General features: G+C 42.3%; 1 protein-coding gene across 2 annotated transcripts; it reads right to left on the reverse strand.

Annotated features, from left to right (window-relative positions):
- Positions 1–2,366: 2,366 nt before the first annotated feature.
- ppp1caa (protein phosphatase 1, catalytic subunit, alpha isozyme a) lies at positions 2,367–22,428 on the reverse strand. 2 transcript variants are annotated; one of them, XM_024010868.3, is made up of 8 exons: positions 22,293–22,428; positions 21,916–22,026; positions 5,152–5,283; positions 4,652–4,882; positions 4,430–4,534; positions 3,924–4,147; positions 3,189–3,323; positions 2,367–3,027 (listed from the first exon to the last, which is right to left on the reverse strand). In XM_024010868.3, exons 2-8 carry the CDS (start codon positions 21,968–21,970, stop codon positions 2,911–2,913), a joined length of 999 nt encoding a protein of 332 aa, XP_023866636.1. In that variant the 5' UTR covers positions 21,971–22,026; positions 22,293–22,428; the 3' UTR covers positions 2,367–2,910. The 2 variants fall into 2 exon arrangements, with proteins under 2 accessions (XP_023866636.1, XP_023866635.1); XM_024010867.2 differs by having other exon boundaries at positions 21,916–22,023; positions 22,293–22,378.
- Between the last annotated feature and the right edge of the window lie 1,970 nt (positions 22,429–24,398).

Raw genomic sequence — 24,398 nt, forward strand, 5'->3', positions numbered from 1 at the left:
CAAAAGTTTATATTGCACATCATGCATACGAACCATACAGCCAACACTCGAGCAAAACTTCCATATTGTATCATCTTTAAGACAAAAACAGACAAAGTACAAATTCACTATTTTTTATTTTCTACCCGGTAACAGAGACAGGATTTGTGATTGGTTGGAAAACAAATTACATAAAAATAAAACATCATTTTATTTTTATTTAACGTTRTTGATTCATTTATATTTTAGCTTTTCTAGCCTGGGGCGCGTTCAGCAGGACTTAACGTTTTGATACGTTCGGATAGAAAAAGGGCTATGTAGAACAAACGCCTCTGACATGTAGAATACGAACGCATCAGCTCTATTCATGACATTTCTATCTGCAACGTTCGACAACGTTTGGCAACTGAACGTGGCCTTGTATTGCCCCCAGCGACAGTGCATTAAGGAAAAACGTCCCTGATTGGTTAAAATAAAATAAAAACGTTTTACATTATCACAATATCTATATTGCCCTAGTCCTTGAAATAAAAGTTCAAAATAAATAAGATTGATATCGATAGTTACAGTAGATTGTTGGTGATGTCTTAATAATGATTTTAGCAAATTAATGATCTGACCAACATTACAAGCAGACCGTTTACCCTGCTATGAACAGAGTAGGGTCGGGTGAAATTGGAAGTWGTGAAGTATCATTCAGGACAGCAATACTAAGACCTGCAATGATTCCCAAAACAATTTATCTTCAAGTTGAGGCATTGCTCTACCCTACTGCCTAAAGCATGTAAGCAAAGTTTGTTTCCAAAATGCATATTTTCCAAAAATTGCAGATGGTCTACATTACAGCTCTGAATCATCGTCTTAAAGCCTTGTCAGAAAAAAAGCCATTGACAATTCCGACAACTTGAAACTCCTGCCGTTATTTTATCAGCAAAAAGGTTTTCCAACCCAAAATGTTCTCTAATATTACAGCTCTTTTAAAAACAAGCGTATTACCTTTCCATGTAACATATTGTATATCAAGCATTCAATATCCTTATAACAGCAAATAACACTTCCTCTGGTCAATAGATCATTACATGTCATTAAAACCAACACTCCTTGGTCTCACAATATGATCAATTTTCTTTATAAACTACAAAGCCAAAAAACCTTGAGCCATGTGCTCTTTAAAAAACATACTGCCACCTATGCACCATGAACGCACTCAGCACTGTTGGGGGCGCATTGAATGTACAGTACTCCTGATCCCATCTTCAGTGAGATGACGCAATGGTGAGTGTTGTATGAAATGCACCACCTAGTGGAGAGGAGAGAGCACTAGAAGCAGATATGCGCTAGCTCCTAAAATGTGAGAAAGAACCCAGCACAGGAAATGAGCATTAATGCTGTCTGGCAAGTTGTTATACATCTTTAAATATAAAAGAGAAGAGAAAAACATGAGCGGAGTAAGGGGTGGGGGCAGATGCAAAGTGGGGTGAGAATTGAGGTATGACATTCTTTGACTACTCAGAACCCAGAGGGAAACTGCTGAGCAAAATGGGAGACAGAATATGGAAGATGGGGGGGTGGGGAGAACCAGAGAGATGAACATTGACCGTGTTTAAWGYATAGGGGCAAGGAGAACACATTTGAAGGAAAGGGGATGATAGAAAATGGCTAAGCAAAAGCCCCCAAAATGCTGTGCAGGAAATGGGTATTTCTTGGAGCCAGCAACTTATGCCAACATCCCACCCTGAACAAACAAAGCTTTCGATACCGTTCAGACAAGAGAAGAGCAAGTGGGAATGACAAAGGGGGTAGAGCAGGGGTGTCAAACTCATTGCATGGAGGGCCGAATGTAACTAGGCAAGTCGGTTAATAACAAATTCTTTACAATGACAGCCTACCCCGGCCAAACACTAACCCGGACGACACTGGGCCAATTGTGCGCCGCCCTATGGGACTCACACTCACGGCTGGTTGTGTTACAGCCTGGAATCGAACCAGGGACTGTAGTGACTCCTCTAGCACTGAGATGCAGTACCTTAGACCGCTGCACCACTCGGGATCCCTGAAATTCATTACTATTTAGTGACCTTAATTCATCCACCAAGTACAAGGGTGGAGGAAAAACCCACGGAAACGCAGCCCTTTGTGGAATGAGTTCGACATGTGGGTTAGAGGAATTTAATATATAAACAAATCACAAAGCAATGGTGAGGTGAACATAGTGAACAGTGTGATGGAATATTTTAAATAAATGGTTCTTTATTAATCATCGGCTTCCAAATAAACTAAAACTCAAGGATTCAAACCTTTTTTTATGCATCTACCAAAAAAAAAAAAAAACAGAAACAGAAAAGCAGAACTATTTCACATCCATGATTGCGTTTTCAAATCATTGGTTTTTGGGAGAAAAAAAATAAACGTGTCCGCTTCTTGATCTTTGTGAATCCATAAACTAAAAGGGTCCATCTGCACATATCCACCTGTGCTCTCTGTGTGTGGTGTGTGCCGTTGTTACCATCTGACCATGCAGATTGACCCCATTCCATACACACACACACCTCTCAAACAGGATGTACAAAAGCTTGTGTTGAGCATCAAAACAGTGCAGGGCCCTAACAAACAGTAAAGGCTCCTTTCCCCCCCCCCCAGGTGTGCATTTACATCACTGAAAGGAAGGACCAATTTCATCTACAAAGTGACAGGAGAACAGAGCAGGGGAAAGGAAGGACATACAGAATACAATAAACCTCTCAGACACACACACAGACATACATACACTCAAACAGTTAAAAACAGTATCAGAGAAAAAGAGGACCGAACCCTAGGTACTGTCTGCTTTGTTGCTGTTTGGTGATGAGGGAAAAAGTAGGGAGGTAGAGAAAGAGTGTGGGGGGGGGGACGACAGGGGTGCCTGGTTCAGGGAGGGGGGTCCAGTGGGTGTTATTTCTTGGCCTTTCCGCCTTTGGCGGAATTCCGTGGCGGGGTGACGGGGCGTCCAGATCCCATTCCTCCACCTCCACCATAAGAGTAGAGCTTCTTATCCGCTGGCTTGAGAATCTGAGGAACAGAGAGGCTTTCTTTAGACAGCTATAAATATACATATACTCCTACAGACTGAACACTACAGCACATAACAGGTAAGACAGGGGACTGGCAGAGCTTAAAAATCTAGACTGAAGGAGAGAGAAAAGGGGCAGAGAGAAAAGCAGAGTACACACCTGAAAGGAACACATGAGGGTCTCATCCACACTCATCATGGCACCGGCATTATCAAACTCTCCACAGTAGTTAGGGGCAGAAAACAGAGTAACAAGCTGTCTCTTTGCAAAGAACTCGTAACCGTCTTCTACCACCTGAGGACAGGAATGAAAGAGGTAAGAACGCAATGAAAAATAAACAGGAAAAATACCAGGAGTGGATAACCAACAACTGCAGGGCAATCAGTACATTTCAAACAGAGGAGTTACCATCTTAAATGAACAACCTCCATCGCCAGTAAAAACACAAAATGACACGCTTTAAAGATGGAATCCGCATCAGGGGAAACAGGGCCACTGTTCACCCCAGCACCTTTGTTGTTGTTTGTGTTGTGAAACGGAGGAGTCGTCTTCGGCAGCATGGACCAAAAAAATTACAGTACATATTCTGCTGTTATATCACGCGTGCAATGATGTCAGAGAGGAAAAATAGGGTTTGTTGTTTACAGCAACTTCTTTGTTGTTGTAATATCCCAAACAGACATGGCAGTGTCACCAATTAAGGATTCCAGCTTTAAAAAAGTGCTTCAATATTTTATGTAGGTGCAATGACCTTCGATCATCTGATTTCCCTGATTAATAACAAGATCCCTCTATTCTTCCAAACCTACCATTGGTCTGACAGTGTCCCGCAAAATACTCTTCCCAGCCCCTAACCTCCATCCAAAACTCTAAACCACTGAGCTAAGCCATTACCTGATGTGCCCTACATATAAGGTCCATGTCGTGTTTGTGCAGAAATTTGGCCACCACGTCTGCCCCGAATGTGAAAGAGACCCCACGGTCGTTCTCGCCCCAGCCCAGGACATCTTTGTCTGGGTCGGCCCACAGCAGGTCACACAGCAGGCCCTGGTCAGGCACATCTGTGGGTCGCATCACTCTGCGCACCTGCTCCATGGACTGGAGGTCTGGAGAGAGGCCTGGACAGACCATAGCACACAGAAACTTTACATCACCATACAAATGAATGATGACTGCCATGATACTGTCTTCTACCACCAAGAACAATAATACCTGAAATCACACCTTGATAACTACCACCTCTTATCAAACGTATAGTGTATACACTTGAGTAATCTTCCACCACAAACACTTAAGGGGAGTGATTAATCCAAACGATCATGGCGCCACCAAGTGCTTATTGATAAGGCCCACAGGGGAAAGACCCACACACTCAGACCATGCAAGCATACACCACCCACCTCCATGGCAGCAGAAGATCTTCTCATCTACAATGGCAGCCACGGGTAAACAGTTGAAGCAGTCTGTGAACGTCTTCCACAGCTTGATGTTATACCGTCTCTTACCTAAAGAGGAGCAGGGGCCACAAAGAGCATGGGGCATTACTAAATGGTTAATACTCTGTGTGTGTTCCGGTCTCCTGTTGTTAAGCATGTGTTCCAGCTTCTCGTCTCGGCACTTACACTCGTCATAAAAGCCATAGATACGGTTAATGGAGGCACACTCGTGGTTGCCACGCAGCAAGAAGAAGTTCTCTGGGTATTTGACCTTGTAGGCCAGAAGCAAGCAGATGGTCTCCAGGGACTGCTTCCCTCGGTCCACGTAGTCCCCTAGGAACAGGTAGTTGCTCTCCGGGGGGAAGCCTCCGTACTCAAACAGCCGCAGCAGGTCGTAGTACTGACCGTGGACGTCACCTGCAGGGGGCAGCACAGAGGTGGCTAGTCAGTCACTACCACACCCTCCCTGACTACATTAGATCTGTGTGTGTATACAGGCCGTTGGACTGAGATAGCAAAGGCAATTAGAGATTAGAATTCTACAGTAAATCAGACAATCAGTCGTGTTGTGAAACCTTGGAGCTTTCACAATCAGTTGTGTCAGAGAGGCGCAGCTGCTTTGCTACACTGACATTAATTACTATGAAACCAATTTCAGCCATCGTAACTTATCCAATATGACTTACCACAGATCTTGAGTGGTGCCTCAAGCTCGAGCAGGATTGGCTGGCTGAGGAAGATTTCGCGAGACTTGAGGCAAAGGCCACGGATCTCGTTCTCTGTCAGCTGAACGTTCTTGCCTGGCCGAGAGCCCTTAACTGGAGGAGCGAGAAAGACAGAGCAAACAGAGTGAGGATTGACGTTGCACTTATTGGAACAAACATGCTAGGCCAAGACCATGGAAACAACACATACACAAATAGCACAGCCACAGATCTAACACACAGCACACCAGAGCAGAGAAACCAATCAATATCACGGGCCCCCGCTGACAGCACAACCCTGAGCATACTGCAGAGCCAAGGTGAATCTGCTCACACAGCACAAGCCAGGAGGATGAACTATTTGATGTGTGAATCTCAAGGTTACAGAGCGTGAAACCTAAATGAAGAGGGGGTTGGGGTCTTTYTTTCTGAGCACTCAAGGCTAGAGGATMATGATGGCCGTGTTGAACTGAGCACCAGCAGAAGGTACAGGCCTGGCTATGTGTCTGAACAAATGTGTGCAGTGTGCACCCAGCCCCAGAAGCACGTATYAACACACCYCCTGCCTGTCTGCTGATYTAACCAGGACAGAGAGSSTGCAACGGAAAGAGGKACACYCAGCGAATCTCACACTGTACGACTCAAACAAGGATCAAATACACTGCCCTTCAAATCAAAGTAGGCCTAAAATACAATTAAATAAACATATCATTGATGGCCAACTTCAGAGCTCTCTGGTTACAAGTGCACCGCATGCAGTCTGGTAGCATAAGGTAGCCTGTGAACTGACAGCAAACGTTGCTAGGCCGCCTCTGACCACACGGCAGAGCTAAGCAGGCTAGTAGTAGCAAGATGGTAGTAGCAGGCTAGTAGTAGCAAGATGGTAGTAGCAAGATGGTAGTAGCAGGCTAGTCAGATGTGGTCAGGTCACAAGGGACACATGCACAGTGCTGCGCAGAGCATCTTCCTGAGGCATGCTCCTGGCTGTCCCCTAACTCTGCTCTGGATCTCAAGAATCTTACATGTTTGTTGAGTATAGTAGCTAGTTATGACATTCACACACATTCTACCAGGAAAAGGAAAACACTTACACAGCCACAGGGTGGGTTAAGTGTTCATCAAGCAGAGGTGCAAATCCACAGTGCAACTGATATGATAAGTGTTCAATGATCAACACAGACAGGTGATCAGCTCTACTGGAGCCACAAATTGGTCATATGTTTAATGTAGTTAGCGCACCATCGTAGCCCTGGAGCAGGGAATACTCTTAAGTATGTTGGCATGATTTGCAGGGCAGCTTGAGGCTTTTGTGGTGCTGCAGGTCAAGTACAGGTTTAATATGATCAGCTGGATGAGGCTCCTACTTCAATCTCAACACTCCTCCCAAACTAAAACCTTCACTATAGCTGCAAGGGATCACTGCATCAGCACATCTATAGTCAAACAAATACAACAGTAGGACTGTATTATTCAGAAATCCTGTTTGCATGACAAGCTCCAGGCAAGGATATAACGGAGCATGTAGTAAGTGTATTCCAGTGACTCATGATGTATGGGGGACTTGTGCAAGAATGCGCATCAGGGTTGTGTGTCAGAATCAATTCCACCCCCTTTCCTGCACGTTCTGCTGTCTTCCCTAGGTGCAGGTGAAAAGTCCAATGCCAGCGCTCTATAAACCATCCAATCTCACACAAATTATCAATGAATTATCAATGAACCTACCAGGTACCACCCCAAAGCCGTAAACACGGGCACCCTCATAGATATCATTCTAACCAACTTGCCCTCTAAATACACCTCTGCTGTTTTCAACCAAGATATCAGCGATCACTGCTTCATTGCCTGCATCCGTAATGGGTCAGCGGTCAAACCACCTCCACTCATCACTGTCAAACGCTCCCTAAAACACTTCAGCGAGCAGGCCTTTCTAATCGACCTGGCCGAGGTATCCTGGAAAGATATTGACCTCATCCCGTCAGTAGAGGACGCCTGGTTATTTAAAAAAATAAATGCCTTCCTCACCATCTTAAATAAGCATGCCCCATTAAAAACATTTTGAACCAGGACCAGATATAGCCCTTGGTTCTCTCCAGACCTGACTGCGCTTAACCAACACAAAAACATCCTATGGCGTTCTGCATTAGCATCAAACAGCCCCCCGTGATATGCAACTTTTCAGGGAAGTTAGAAACCAATATACACAGGTAGTTAGAAAAGCCAAGGCTAGCTTTTTCAAGCAGYAATTTGCTTCCTGCAACACAAACTCAAAAAAGTCCATGGAGAATAAGAACACCTCCTCCCAGCTGCCCACTGCACTGAGGATAGGAAACTCTGTCACCACAGATAAATCCACGATAATTGAGAATTTCAATAAGCATTTTTCTACGGCTGGCCATGCTTTCCACCTGGCTACCTCCGGTCAACAGCACTGCCCCCCCACAGCAACTCGCCCAAGCCTTCCCATTTTCCTTCCTCCAATCCAGTCAGCTGATGTTCTGAAGAGCTGCAAATCTGGACCCCTACAATCAGCCAGGCTAGACAATCTGGACCTTTTCTTTCTAAAATTATCTGCCGAAAGTGTGCAACCCCTATTACTAGCCTGTTCAACCTCTCGTGTCATCTGAGATTCCCAAAGATTGGAAAGCAGCTGCGGTCATCCCCCTCTTCAAGGGAGGGACACTCTTGCCCAAACTGCTACAGACTATATCTATCCTACCTGCTTTCTAAGGTCTTCGAAAGCCAAGTCAACAAACAAGGTCTACCTCAACAAACAGATTACCGACCATTTCGTCCCACCGCACCTTCTACGCTATGCAATCTGGTTTCGAGCTGGTCATGGGTGCACCTCAGCAGCCTCAAGTCCTAACGATATCTTAACCGCCATCGATAAGAAACAATACTGTGCCCGTATTCATTGACCAGGCCAAGGCTTTCAACTCTGTCAATCACCACATCTCATCGGCAGACTCGATAGCCTTGGTTTCTCAAATGATTGCCTCGCCTGGTTCACCAACTACTTCTCTGATAGAGTTCAGTGTGTCAAATTGGAGGGCCTGTGTCCGGGCTCTGGCAGTCTATGGGGGTGCCACAGGGTTCAATTCTTGGGCCGACTCTCTTCTCTGTATACTATCAATGATGTCGCTCTTTGCTGCTGGTGTGTCTCTGATCCACCTCTAGCAGACGACACCATTCTGTATACTTCTGGCCTTCTTTGGACTGTGTTAACAACCTACAGACGAGCTTCAATGTCATACAACTCTCCTTCCGTGGACTACAACTGCTCTTAAATACAAGTAAAACTAAATAGATGCTATTAACCGATCGTGCTGCACCTGTCCGCCCGTCCAGCAACATACTCTGGACAGTTTCTGACTTAGAATATGTGGACAACTTCAAATACCTAGGTGTCTGGTTAGACTAAACTCTCCTTCAGACTCACATAAAAACATCTCCAATCCAAAGTTAAATCTAGATTGGCTTCCTATTTCGCAACAAAGCCTCTTCACTCATGCTGCCACACATACCCTCGTAAAACTGAGCATCCTACCGATCCTCGACTTCGGCGTTGTCATTTACAAAATACCCTCCATATACCTTACTCATAAATTGGATGCAGTCTATCACAGTGCCATCCGTTTTGTCACCAAAGCCCCATATACTACCCACCACTGCGACCTGTACGCTCTCGTTGGCTGGCCTCACTTCATACTCGTCGCCAAACCACTGGCTCCAGGTCATCTACAAGACCCTCTAGGTAAAGTCCCCCTTATCTCAGCTCGCTGGTCACCATAGCAGCACCCACCTGTAGCACGCGCTGCAGCAGGTACAGTGGGGAAAAAAGTATTTAGTCAGCCACCACCATAATTTGCAAATAAATTCATTAAAAATCCTACAATGTGATTTTCTGGATTTTTCTCTTCTCATTTTGTCTGTCATAGTTGAAGTGTACCTCATGATGAAAATTACAGGCCTCTCATCTTTTTAAGTGGGAGAACTTGCACAATTGGTGGCTGACTAAATACTTTTTTGCCCACTGTATATCTCTCTGGTCACCCCAAACCACAACAATTCCTCCTTTGGAAGACACTGATAATCTCCCTCTCCTTCCAGTTTCTCTGCTGCCAATGACTAGAATGAACTACAAAAATCTCTGAAACTGGAACACTTATCTCCCTCACTAGCTTTAAGCACCAGCTGTCAGAGCAGCTCACAGATTACTGCACCTGTACACAGCCCATCTATAATTTAGCCCAAACAACTACCTCTTCCCCTACTGTATTTATTTATCTAGCTCCTTTGCACCCATTATTTCTACTTTGCACATTCTTCCACTGCAAATCTACCATTCCAGTGTTTTACTTGCTATATTGTATTTACTTCGCCACCATGGCCTTTTTTTGCCTTTACCTCCTTATCTCACCTCATTTGCTCACATTGTATATAGACTTTTTTTTCTACTGCATTATTGACTGTATGTTTGTTTTACTCCATGTGTAATCTGTTGTTGTATGTGTCGAACTGCTTTGCTTTATCTTAGCCAGGTCGCAATTGTAAATGAGATCTTGTTCTCAACTTGCCTACCTGGTTAAATAAAAGTGAAATAAACAAATAACAAATAAAATCCACAGGAGACAAGGCAATGGCAACAAAGCATCAACAGAAAACCTGATATTCAACATAGACACTTGTTGTGCTCTATCATGCACCTGGTACTGTAATTGCTGAAGCTAAATGGGGTATCGATACACTTAAGAGAGCAGAACAATAAAATAGCCTGAAACCCTTCAGTGACATTCTACTTTACAAGCTGGGTGCAGACAGTGTTCTTTACAAAAACACACGCTGGGTTAATTGAACACTTGTCAAAGCTCTGACAGCTCAAACTGAACGTTGCTGACCTTGCCAAATACCAAACGAGAAAACGCAGTTATCACACAATACCACAGATGTGTCAAGTTGAGGGAGCGTGCAATTGGTATACTGACTGCAGGAATGTCCACCAGAGCTGTTGCCAGAGAATGTAATGTTTATTTCTCTACCATAGCCGCCTCCAACGTTGTTTTAGAAAAATTGTGAGGCCAGTTGGACGTACTGACAACTCGCAACGATCTGTACACAATTCCTGGAAGGTGAAAATGTCCAAGTTCTTCCACACCCTGCATACTCACCAGACACTCACCCATCAAGCATGTTTGGGATGCTCTAGATCACATATGTCAGAGTCAAGGCCCGCGGCCACATCCGGCCGCGAGAAGGTTTTTTACGGCCCCTGGGATGATCTTGATTTATTATTAGAACCGGCCGCGCAACCGCAGCAAAGCCGGCAGCCCGCAGATCTTTTACACGCACCAATACTACATTTCCCACATGCAACGGTGACGCACCGAGCAGTAGGCTGCTTCATTTCAATATTTATTGGCACAGCAGTCGTCAGCATCCAGTAAAATTTAACTTTCAGATACCATCAAAAATGGCAAAACGGAAGGTGGACACTGAGAACCGGGGGTTTTCAAACAAGGTGGGAGTCGGAGTTATGTTCACGGAGGTAGCTGGAAAACCTGTGTGTCTTCTGTGTGGAGAAAGTGTGGCGGTACTGAAAGAGTATAATCTGAGACGACATTATGAAACGAAACACGCGGACAAAACAAGAAATTGGACATGGAACAAAGGCTACAAAAGGCAGAGGAATTAAAACGAGGCCTCAAATCTCGACAGGCTTGTTCAAAAAAGCCAAATCACAAGGCCAGGCTGTCTGTCAAGCCAGTTTTATTTTGGCAGAAGAGATCGCTAAATCAGCCCGCGCCATTTACGGAGGGGGATTTCATCAAAAACTGCATGATTAAAGTTTGTGACGAAGTTTGCCAGAAAAAAGGCAACTCTTTTTAAATGTGAGTCTGAGCAGAAACACCATTGCCGAGAGAGTAGACCAGTTGTCCATCAATCTAAAAGAGCAGCTTGTGAAAAAGGGAAAGATTTCATTGCATATTCCTTGGCTGTGGATGAGGCGCACCGACATTTCTGACATTGCCCAGTTGTCAATTTTCATCCGCGGAGTGGACTCCAGCTAAGCGTGACAGAGGAGTTTTTGGCTTTACGTCTATGCATGCAAATACCGGGGCATGATTTGTATGAAGAGGTGTCAAGATGTGTAAATGAGATGGAGCTGCCTTGGGAAACACTCGTGGGTTTGACAACCGACGGAGCACCTGCGATGTGTGGACACAGGAGCGGACTGGTGGCGAAGATACGGGAAAAGATGCAAGAGAAAACGCGACAGGTGAGCTGACAGCTTATCATTGTATCATACACCAGGAAGCGTTGTGCGGTAAAGCCTTGAAAATGGAGCATGTAATGAGCATCATCACGCGCACAGTTAACTTTATCAGAGCAAAGGTTTGAATCACCGCCAGTTCAAGGCATTTCTGACGGAGTTAGAAACGGAGCATGGTGATTTGCCTTATCACACGAGGGTGCGATGGCTAAGCCAGGGAAAGGTGCTTCAAAGATGTTTCGAGCTTCGTGAGGAGATTTGTCTGTTCTTGGACAGCAAAGGGAAAGACACAACACAACTCCGAGACGAAATGTTTCTGTGTGAAATGGCTTTTCTGTGTGACATTACGAGTCATCTGAATGCAATGAACTTGCAGCTGCAGGGTCGGGATCATGTCATCTCTGATATGTACAGTACAGTGAAGGCATTTAAAACCAAACTGACTCTGTGGGAGACGCAGATGCGGAAAGAAAATTTGAGCCACTTTCCAGCTGCCAGACCATGAAAGAGAAGCTCTCTACCAGTGCGTTCCCGAGCGCACAGTTGGCTGATAAAATAGGTATGCTTGCCGCTGACTTTCGACGCCGATTTGCTGACTTTGAAGCACAAAAAAGCAGGTTGGAACTGCTCGGTAACCCATTTGCTGTTGACGTGGAAAGCTCACCACCAAACCTCAAAATGGAGTTGATTGACCTCCAATGCAATGATGCACTGAGGCAAATATGCGGCAGTGGGTGCTGCGGAGTTCGCCCGTTTCCTCCCGACACAATGCCCCAGCTGCGCATCCAGGCTGCTCAAACGTTGTCTATGTTTGGCAGCACATACCTGTGTGAACAATGTTTTCTTTGATGAACCTGAAAAACATCACACAGAAGTCGACTTACCTGCTGAACACTCCACTCAATTCTGAGGATTTCCTCATCTCAGAGCCTTACCCCGAACATTGATGAACTTGTGGAAAAGATGGGACACCACCAAGTATCACCCTCAACTCAACAAGTGAACATTACTGTGCAATCACATATTTAGAGTTTTTACTCAGTTCAAGTTTAAAAGTTAAAGTTTAATATTTGTTTTCACTGCATGTTACTTCTCCTTAAACAAAGTGTTGTTTTGATTAATAGATTTTTGCACTTTATTTTATTGTATTTCAATCCAATTATATTTTAAAAATATTTCAGTTGAGTGGATGATAGAAAATTGCTATTATTGTTTTTTTCTTTTGAAGTAAATTTAGCCCACTTTTGCTAAATAGAAAATATAGGCTACTGATGGTGCCTTGAATACCGGTTTCTTTCATTTAATGTTCATGTTATGGGGATTTTTATATAAAGGAATTTTGTCTTTTGTGTCTGTTGAAAATTAAAGATTACTGACAGAGCCATAAGAAATATATTGCTTTATTTATCTGATCATATTGGAATATATTTGTTAGGTTTTCAGTAGGTTCAATTAGGTTCACTAGACTATATGCGTCATTTAAAAAATTTTCAATGAACATTCGACAGTCCGGCCCTCGGCTTGTAGCTAAATTTTTTATTTGGCCCTCCGTCCATTTGACTTTGACACCCTGCTCTAGATCGACGTGTACGACAGCGTGTTCCAGTTCCCGCTAATATCCAGCAACTTCACACGGCCATTGAAAAGGAGTGGGCAACATTCGGCTTGGGGATTCGAACCAGCAACCTTTCAGTTACTGGCCCAAAGCTCTAACCACTAAGCTACCTGCCGCCCAACTATGCGAAGGAGATGTGTCACACAAGATACTGCATGGTTTTCTGACCATGCCCCTACCTTTTTTATAAGGTATTTGTGACCAACAGATGCATGTGTATTCCTAGTCATGTGAATTCCATAGATTATTGCCTAATGAATTTATTTCAATTGACCGATTTCCTTATTTGAACTGTAACCAGTAAAATCTTAGAAATTGTTACATGTTGCATTTATATTTTTGTTTCAGTGTAGTGCTTTCACAAAAATATATTCTGCCATAATAAAATCACAGGCAGTTGGGAGAGGGGCACACACATTTGTTCTGAAAATGGAGGATGGAAACGGACGAGGACTTCCAGGTAGGACCTCAGCAATAGATCTAAATGAGCAGTGTCATGTTAGGGCAGCAACACAGGCCTTGGCCTAAAAGAGTGAAATGTGGGTATAAATAGGGTAGTGCTGCTTGTCACTTTAAACCTGGATTAGGGTGGGCTAAGCCATGACAGAGCTTACTCTTAAATTAGCCACATGGCCAATGGCAACAGTGTGCTTAGAGCAGGGGCYTGGGGGATGGGGAGGGGGCAGACAAAGGGCTTTCCGCTTTGCTGGTCACGGGATAGAAAAGAAAAAGTTGGACAAGCACAATAGGAAAGCCGTTGGGAATCAACAGTTGGCTGGCTTCAGATTCCCCACCTGATATGTCCATGGCTGATATGGACATCCTCATAGATGGTGACAGGAGGTGGTAGTAGCGGCCTGGACTGACCGTTCAGATGTACAGGTCAGGAGGCTGATGGTTAATACCATTGAAACTAGTCACACCGTCACCGCATTTACCTGGTTTGCAAACATTGTCACCAGGCTGGCCCATGTGTTAAAACTTCTTGACGCTGGAGGCAGAATTTTTATGTTTGGAAAAATAACGTTCCCAATGTAAACGGCCTATTTCTCAGGCCCAGATGCTAGAATATGCATATAATTGACAGATTAGGATAGAAAACACTCTAAAGTTTCCAAAACTGTCAAAATATTGTCTGTGTGTATAACAGAACTGATTTTGCAGGCGAAAACCTGAGGAAATCCAACCCGGAAGTGCCTCTTATTTTGAAAAATCCCTGTTCCATTGCCTGCCTATCCTCCATTTAAAGGGATATCAACCAGATTCCTTTTCCAATGGCTTCCACAGGTTGTGAACAGGCTTTAGACATAGTTTCAAGCTTTTATTCTGAAAAATTTGCGAGATTTATGAAATCGTGTCAGTGGATAGCCAGGTGTCCTTTGATTAGTTCTTGCGCGCGAAAGTGGTAGCTCAACATTTTCTTTCTCTATTGTATTGAATAGTTTACCGTCCGGTTGAAATATTATCGATTATTTATGTTAAAAACAACCTGAGGATTGATTATAAAAACGTTTGACATGTTTCTACGAACTTTACGGATACTATTTGGAATTTTCGTCTAAGGAACATTTATTGTGTAACTGGGAGTCTCGTGAGTGCAAACATCCAAAGATCAAAGGTAAGCGATTAATTTTATTGCTTTTCTGACTTTCGTGACCAATCTACATTGCTGCTAGGTGTTTGTAATGTTTTGTCTAGTGATCGATAAACTCAAAAACGCTTGGATTGCTTTCGCTGTAAAGCATATTTTCAAAATCTGACACGACATGTGGATTAACAACAAGCTAAACTGTGTTTTGCTGTATTGCACTTGTGATTTCATGAAATTAAATATTTAGTAATTTTTGGGGAATTTGGCGCTCTGCAATTCAGCGGTTGTTGATGAAAATGATCCTGCTAAAGGGATCCGTGCGCCAAGAGGTTTTAACCTCTCTGGGGTAGGTGGGACGCAATCGTCCCACTTGGCCAATAACCAGGGAAAATACAGAGCGCCAAATTCAAATAAAATTATATAAAAATCAAACTTTCATTAAATCACACATGTAAGATACCAAATTAAAGCTACACTCGTTGTGAATCCAGCCAACATGTCAGATTTCAAAAAGGCTTTTCGGCGAAAGCATAAGATGCTATTATCTGATGATAGCACAACAGTAAACAAAGAGAGTAGCATATTTCAACACTGCAGGCACGACACAAAACGCAGAAATAAAAATATAATTCATGCCTTACCTTTGACAGAATTATTTTGTTGGCACTCCAATATGTCCCATAAACATCACAAATGGTCCTTTTGTTCGATTAATTCCGTCGATATATATCCAAAATGTCAATTTCGTTTCATCCAGAAAAACACAGCTTTCAACTTGCGCAACATCACTACAAAATATATCGAAAGTTACATGTAAACTTTACCAAAACATTTCAAACTACTTTTGTAATACAACGTTAGGTATTTTTAAACGTTAATAATCGATCAATTTGAAGACGGGATGATCTGTGTTCAATACAAAAAGAAAACAAACTGACGCAACTTTTTTGGTAATGTGCCTCTCTCAAACAATTTACTTCAAGTGAACCTCATTTACGATTGCCGTACTTCTTCATTACACAAAGGAATAACCTCAACCAATTTCCAAAGACTGGTGACATCCAGTGGAAGCAGTAGGAACTGCAAACAAGTCCCTTAGAAATCTGGTGTCCCAATGAAAACTCATTGAAAAGACAGTGACCTCAAAAAAATAATTTCTGAATGGTTTGTCCTCGGGGTTTTGCCTGCTACATAAGTTATGTTATACTCACAGACATGATTCAAACCTTTTTAGAAACTTCAGAGTGTTTTCTATCCAAATCTACTAATAATATGTATATCTTATATTATGGGGATGAGTAGCAGGCAGTTGAATTTTGGCATGCTATTTATCCAAAAGTGAAAATGCTGCCCCCTACCCCGAAGAAGTTAAGGTGTACATGGTGCAGCTAAATGTCGATGGTGGTCAGTCACCATTCTCTGACAAACGAGTGATTAAGCAACCAGAAGGCAGTTACCTTGGCCTGTCTCTACATCAAAGAAATACAGCAGGATTGGAAGGACAAAAAGCCACAGGTGATGGTTTATGGACTGGCCAAGACTTAAAAACTAATTTAGAAAATGCTATACATGATGTGTTAGGCTAATTATGACAACTCTCACGACAGAGGCAAACACTCTGCCTTGTAATGAGTTGCCACACCGCAAGAGAAAAAAAGGTTCGCTATATCCTGCCAGTACAGCTGTTTGTTTTGGTTTTTTTCTGAACTTGTCAGACAACCTTATCATGGACAGAGTAGACCACGGTTTCCACAACACTCTTCCAGCCATCAAGAGCCACAGTCAAAGTCAGAAGGGGCTAGGGCTGAGCGATATATCTAATTCATTTGAATGTGCATTTTAGTGCGAAATTCCAAACACATGCATCTCAAGAATAACGTTCTCCCGTTTTTATGAGCGTTTATGTCTGCTTGTCTTTTTACTCCAGTGCTGTGTGCACCTTCCCATTCACAAACACCAAGCCCCTCCCCCTGCCACTCACAACAACAAAGTTGATAGACTACTTCTTTCTCTATGACAACAAGCAGTTTCAACTGGCTATTTGCATTTGAGGTTTGGTACAACAGAATCATTCATATGGACACCGAAACACATTCGAGACATTTTACTGTAATAGAAAAGTGAACCTTTCCAACGATACCCTTTTTATGTCTCAACTCCCAAAATGTAGCACAGAGCAGACCCTGTCTAGTCTACTAGCTGTCTAGCCTGTTTTTAAATGGGCAATGAGCATAAAAATTAACAACTAAAACATTATGAAACTTCTATTTGATCAATTAAGTAGCAAATAAGCCATTCCATTGTTTGTTAACCAAATTCAACACCCATTAAAAAAATATATATATATATATATATATATTTCACCTTTATTTAACCAGGTAAGCTAGTTGAGAACATGTTCTCATTTACAACTGCGACCTGGCCAAGATAAAGCATTAACCTCCATACAAAAACACCTCGAAAAATATAAAAACAACATCTGCTGGAGAAGACAGACTTTGGGCCCAGCTATCCCTCTAGCTTCACCTCTTCCTCTCTGATGTGACTCACACATTTCAGTTAATTACTATAGCTCCTGCCTTGGGCCAATCAGTGTCATCGTTCACCCAAGTTTCATCAAACTCGGGCCAGTGCTGTCTGAGATGGCATTTTTACTAACGTACGAACAGAGACCGATCCACAGTCCCCATACCTGATTTCATTGTGGGAAACAACAAAGTGGACAGGATAGTATGTTGTTCAAACAGTTGGAGACAGACAATATGGTGGAGCCAAAGATGTTTTATAACTAACCCAAGATAGACCACAGCCTGGCGTTTCCAACAGGAACAAATGAGTCATAGTGGGCAAAACAAGCAAGGAGTGGGCAGAGCCAAGCAAGAGCTAGAGAGGTCCTATTGGCGTGTTCTAGCATGTATTTGCATATTTCTGTTAACTTCTCTAGGATAGGGGGCAGCATTTTCACTTTGGATGAATAGCATGCCCAAAGTGAACTGCCTCCTACTCTGTCCCAGATGCTAATATATGCATATTATTATTACTATTGGATATGAAACACTCTGAAGTTTCTAAAACTGTTTGAATGATGTCTGTGAGTATAACAGAACTCATATGGCAGACAAAAACCTGAGAAAAAATCCAAACAGGAAGTGAGAATTCTGAGGCTGGTCGATTTTCAACTCATCGCCTATTGAAATCCCAGTGGGATATGGGTCTGATTGCACTTCCTACGCCTTCCACTAGATGTCAACAGTCTGTAGAACGTTGAATGAAGCTTCTACTGTGATGTAGGGCCGGATGGGAGCTGTTTTAGTTAGTGGTCTGGCAGAGTGCCAGTTCCTGGTCACGCGCATTCCACATGATATCGACTTGCGTTCCATTACTTCTATAGACACAAAGGAATTCTCCGGTTGGAACATTATTGAATATTTATGATAACAACATCCTAAAGATTGATTCTCTACTTAGTTTGACAAGTTTATTCGACCTGTAATATAACTTTTTGAAGTTTTCGTCTGACGTTCACCTGGATCTGCGCGAGCGTTTGGATATGTGTACTATACATGCTAACAGAAGTAGCTACTTGGACATAAATAACGGACATTATCGAACAAAACAACAATTTATTGTGGAACTATGATTCCTGGGAGTGCATTCTGATGAAGATCAAAGGTAAGGGAATATTTATGATGTAATTTCGTATTTCTGTTGACTCCAACATGGCGGAGAAATGTTGTTTATATCTGAGCGCCGTCTCAGATTATTGCATGGTTTGCTTTTTCCGTAAAGTGTTTTTGAAATCTGACACAGCGGTTGCATTAAGAACAAGTGTATCTTTAATTCTATGTAAAACATGTATCATTCAAAGTTTATGATGAGTATTTCTGTTATTTCATGTGGCTCTCTGCAATTTCTCCAGATATTTTGGAGGCATTTCTGAACATGGCGCCAATGTAAATTGAGATTTTTGGATATAAATATGCACATTATCGAACAAAACACACATGTATTGTGTAACATGATGTCCTATGAGTGTCATCTAATGAAGATCAAAGGTTAGTGATTAATTTTCTCTATTTCTGCTTTTTGTGACTCCTATCTTTGGCTGGGAAAATGGCTATGTTTTTCTGTGGCTATGTATTGACCTAACGTAATCTTTTGGTGTGCTTTCGCCGTAAATCCTTTTGAAATCAGACATGTTGGCTGGATTCACAACGAGTGTAGCTCTAATTTGGTGTCTTTCATGTGTGATTTCATGAAAGTTTGATTTTTATAGTAATTTATTTGAATTTGGCGCTCTGCATTTTTACTGGCTTTTGGCCAAGTGGGACGTTAACTTCTCTGGTATATGTGGGACGCTAAGGAACACCTACTCTGAAGTGTGTGTGCAATAACTCAATTTGCCCTTGCACTCCTTCTAAACAACATTTTAATTGTTTTACTTTGACAAAGGGTAAAATCTCCAAAACTTAGTCCACTCTTCATAACGGATTCTAGCTTTGAGAACAGAAAACTGTTGAGGTCAAATGTTTCATCGAGGAGAAAATGATCACAATGTCGGCAAAAATCCATCTTGTCTCACTGCCGGCCACTGGGCTTTCTCTCATCGCCATATTAGGTAGTGAGTGGAAGTGTCAATCGGATGCTTCACACTTATACATCCGATGAAATGTCTGGATTATTGTTCTATCTGTGGTGGAGCCCTACAACATGATGCACCACGATTACCATGATGTAGAGGAGCGATAACACTGAGAAAACAGACATGTGAAAATGTCTAGGTTAACTGCAGTACCATTACAGTCAATAATTGTCAAAACAGAAATAAACGATTGCCTATAAATTGATACAGTAATAATCTGTATTCATCTAGATCAATAGATTTCTGAAAGGGAAGAACAAAATAGCAGATCCAGGGGTTTGAACACCTGACGTGACTTTTAAACCAGTTAGACCAGACTTGGAGAGAGACATTTTTTAAATCTAACTAGACAAGTTCCAAGAGCAGCAGAATGCCCCACTTCCTGTTTTCTGAACTGTTCCCAGGCCAGCAGAAGCTCATGTCTGGCTCAGCCACTGTGCTCATTACAGCGGAAGGCCCCTGCAGATTTAGTAGCTGGAGGGGCTTATGTTGGTCTGACAGCCTCAGGTCTCCCATTAGGCAACATTTATCATACAGATCATAAGTTTGCTTCTGCCCCCCCCCCCCATGTACACACACAGTCCCCAAGGCTCATATCTGTTACTATAGAAGCCATCATAAATCTCAGGAGTGGCCAGGACTGAGGGTAGGCAAACCTGTGTGGTATAGACAGCTTCTCCCATGCATCAAACACTAACACCTACATATTATTCAACAGTCATTAACCTCCACAATACTCCAAGAGTGGTGTGGTGGTCACAAACAGAAACACGGATAGCGGAATCGTTTTAATCCATCAATACATCCATAAGCTGCCCACAACAAAAGACGTGTTCAAAGTAAAAACCCAAGAGAAAGAAAGACATTAGCTACTTGCAAACAACACTGTCCCTCACATTCCCCAAGTCTGCCCATATTTCTACTATTCATGCTTCGGTAGCCATTGTGAAATACCTAGCTAGTTAGCGGTGCGGGCTAATAGTGTTCAATTACTACTAGCCAGCACTGCTAACTAGTGCTGGCTCAGAGCTTGAAGTAGTTGTTTCCCTAGCACATGAAGGGACACTGCTTTTGTGGAGCTATAGGTAATGATGCTTCTTGGGTGACAGTTGGCGGTGTTCAGAGGGTCCTTGGTTCAAGCCCAGGTTGGGGCAAGGAGAGGGAGGGCAGCAACACTTCATTGCATCATTACATTACAAATCTACTGCGATTGCAGAGAATGTAATGTGCCATAATGTTTCCACCTGTTTACAGTATGCACAACTTTCAGCCCTGCTATAAGCTACTTGGCCAAAGAAAAACAAACCCAAATCTGGATATTCCCTTTACTTTATAATGTAGTAAAGGACATTGGCCTTCTTTAGACAGATAAGAGTCTAAAACCAGGGCACTGATGTTTCCTGTCCATGGAATTTGGAGTCTCACAATAGTACGTATCATGGTGGAAACAGTTGCACCGAATGACAGCCAGTGTGACCCATTGGTGCCCTTCACTCTGTGTAACCAACCACTAATGATATGGCTAAACCTACTGTAGCTTGCATTTTAAAAATAAAAGCAAGTTATTACTTCAGCAAGCACGCTTTCAGCACATGATAATTGCATCCGCAGCCCTGAAAAACATGCTTAAGTACGCTTCTCCCTCATCCAGGCATGAATTGCAATGGGCCTGCTCCTATATACAGCACCCTCCATTCAGGCTGCAAATGTACCATTTTCCTCCTTAACTAGCTTTAATTAAAGGGCATTAAAAAAACTGAAAAAATGCATACTTTCTTTATGAAACAATTAGACTTTTCGAACAATTTAGGATATTGCACATTCTTGGTTGAACATGGTGTGCAACATATTAGATTGTGCAAAAATATAAACAATTGTGGTGGGAAATTTGGTTTCAAAAAAATAAAGTAAGCATATTTCCCTTGAATGGAGGATGTTTTATGTACAAGCCGATCCATAGGGGGACACTAGTGTATTACCGGGAATGCACATCCAACATAGACGATAGTACAGATCTAGCGCCCATGTACTATCGTCTGCCTAGGCTACAGTATAACCGGTGTGTGTCAGACATAGCTAGTTAAATACTGGCAAACAAAAACACGACATTATGGAACGATTTGATGCAGGAAACAGAAATTAATGGTAAACAAAACCTACTAACCGACGTTACTGGCTAGCTTTGCATTAATTTTTCTAACAGCATACACCAGACAGACCACTGAACATTTTTAACGTTACAGTAGCTAGCTAGAGTTAGTTAACTAACACAGCACCATCGTAAAATAGACGTGTTTGTCATCTTAATAATGATTTACCATTAATACCAATATTACAACAAAATGGGCACTTCAGGCCGAGTGACAAAGATTGAAGCAGCAAGCCAGCCATCTCTCATTTGCCCTACTAGTTCGTAGATCTAGGTAACGTTATCGCTCGCTCTAACCCGGACACATCCTTTTCAAAGAGAACAGCTAACTTGACGTTAAGCCTGCTAACTACGCTAACATACACCAGACATCGTTAGAATTCCGACGCTTCTTTGAAAATACAAAAATCCAAATAGCAACTGATTCGTAATTAATCAAATTAAGTAGCTTGATTCCTAGTTAAGTGCAAATCCTCACCTTCCAGAAGACGCTGTATTATGGAGTCGATGTTTAATTTGTCCGGCTCCGCCATTTTACTTATTTTTTTGTCGTGGTTCAGGCAGTCAAGACCTTCGTTTCGTGTTGCTTCTTCGATGAGACAAAAAAACAAGTACCGATCAAGTTAAACAAACAACTAGGCAGCTTATATATTGTTATGTCAAATTGAGGGGGAAAAATGTCATTTGGCTTTACTTTCCCTTCCGTGTTGTAGCTAGCTGGCTAAATGGGTTAGCTAGCTAGTTAGTTCAAGCTAGGTAGCCGATGTTAGTTAGCTAACAAACCAAGCTACCCGCTTTAGTTATAGCTAGCCAACAATGAATGATCCAAATACGAAATGTTAACATATAATCAACCTTTGATTTGACAATAGTCTTCCCGTGTAGAAGACAGTGCCCTTTCAGGTCTGTTTTGTGTCTTTTTGTCTTCGTATTTCAGAGTCCCCCTTTCTCTTCCCCCACTGAACTTAAAAAGGGCCGTGTTGTTCAGGGGAAGCGAGAAGAGAGGGGTTGATACTAAGGCGAGCTTTAGATTTACTCAATAATGATTGGGTCACTGCTTGATTTTGAATCCATGTTGTCGTTTTCCATTGGATACATTGTACATCCACCACACACTGGTGCCCCACCTCCAGCTATTTTACGGTTGACATCAACGGTCGTCACTAGTTACCACTACTGAGATATTAAGAACTACCACAGCCACAAAGTCAGAAACTCCGCCTATTTCTACAATGTATCATCTTAAAATGTGATTTTAGACCTAGCCTTTACCATAACCACACTGCTAACCGTATACACAACCCTAACCTTAAATTAAGACCGAAAAGCATGTTTTCAATTATTTTTACGATATAGCTAATTTCGACTTTGTGACTGTGCTATCTAGTGGAAACCGACGTCAATGGGGTTGGTACCGGCAAGGACTGCCACCGTGTGTTAGAAGTTAAAAGTATAAGGCATATTTTGCATTAGGGTAGAGTCCAGGGTTTCCCACACTCGGTCCTGTTTTTTGCCCTATCACTACACAGATTATTCAAATAATGTAGTAGTTTCGTGTGTCGTGTGTAGTGTATAACTTTGTGGGAAGGTAATATGTGGATGTTGTGCAACCCTAACCCATCTCTTTCCCGACATTCCTCATTCCTTCCACAAATCACGTTCCTCCATTACAGGTCAATATTACACGTTCTTTACCGGCTTTCCAAATCCATCCCTCACCTCACTGTGTTTCTATTCGTCATACAGTTTCGACAGAGGTATGGGCTAAACTTTTCCTTGGGGGTGTGGGGTATGGGGTGGGACATTGTGAGTTCTGTGCCTTATGATACAGGTAGAGGTAGGGGAGGGGGTGACTTCGACTGAATTCACAGTGAATCATAGGCTACATATTTACTATGAATCAGAGCCTAAATGTGTGAGCTCCAAATGATTCATGGTTTCATGATGGTATTGAGAGATCTCTGCTGTTATTGTTGTTCATGTCTTCAATCTATACAAAAAAAATAAACCATTTATCTTTCACTCACATATCCTTTGTTTTCATTTTTTCAAGTAGTGGGTAGTGGGTAACACTTTATAGTCGATCTGTAGATGCTCTTCAGACTATCCGTAACATTTCAACTATCTGCTAAGCCTAGCCCTAACCCCAAACTGAATCCTTATCCTAACCCTAAACTTAATAACCCTAGCCCAAGCAATAACCCTTACCCTAACTCTTATTCTAAACCTAACCATAACCTTAGCAAGCAGTTTCTCATCTACAGATGGACTATCCAGACTATCCAAATAAAGTGTGACAGGGTAGTGAACCTCATTTTGCAGTAGCTTGGTGGTAGTTGAACTAAATTTGAATCTAGGTAGTGTTTTCAGTATTGAATGACTTTTTTGAGATGTAGCGGTGTAGCTAACTACTGTAAGTACACAATACTTTTTTGCAAAAATATAACATGGGTGAAGTGGGCAATAATTTCCTTTCTTTTTCAGCATCAGACATTCATAATTCTCACTTGAAACAGTTTTTATGTTTTATTGTTTTTATTCATTTATTTGGATCCCATTAGCTCTTGCAGAAGCAGCAGCTATTCTTCCTGGGGTCCACACAAAAACATAAAACAGGACAAGTAACAAAACACTGATAAACTGACAGACAAGAACAGTCACACAAATTTAAAATACAATGAAATACAATCAATACAATTAAAGAATAATGTGTGTGTAGATTGTGTGTGTGTTAGATTGTGTTTATGTGTGCGTGTGTTTGTGTGTGAGTCATTTCACAGTCCCTATCGTGCCATTAGATGTTGTTTTAGAATTTAGCTTTTTACTTTAGTAATAAGAGATGGAAGGGATTTCAATGCGATCACGGCTCTGTATAATACTGTGTGTTGCCGTAAATTTGTTTTGGACTTGGGACTGAGAAGAGACCCCTGGTGGAATGTCTTGTGGGGTATGTGTAGGTGT

This window comes from Salvelinus sp. IW2-2015, linkage group LG20, assembly GCF_002910315.2.
Source record: "Salvelinus sp. IW2-2015 linkage group LG20, ASM291031v2, whole genome shotgun sequence".
In the NCBI taxonomy this organism is placed as follows: domain Eukaryota; kingdom Metazoa; phylum Chordata; class Actinopteri; order Salmoniformes; family Salmonidae; genus Salvelinus; species Salvelinus sp. IW2-2015.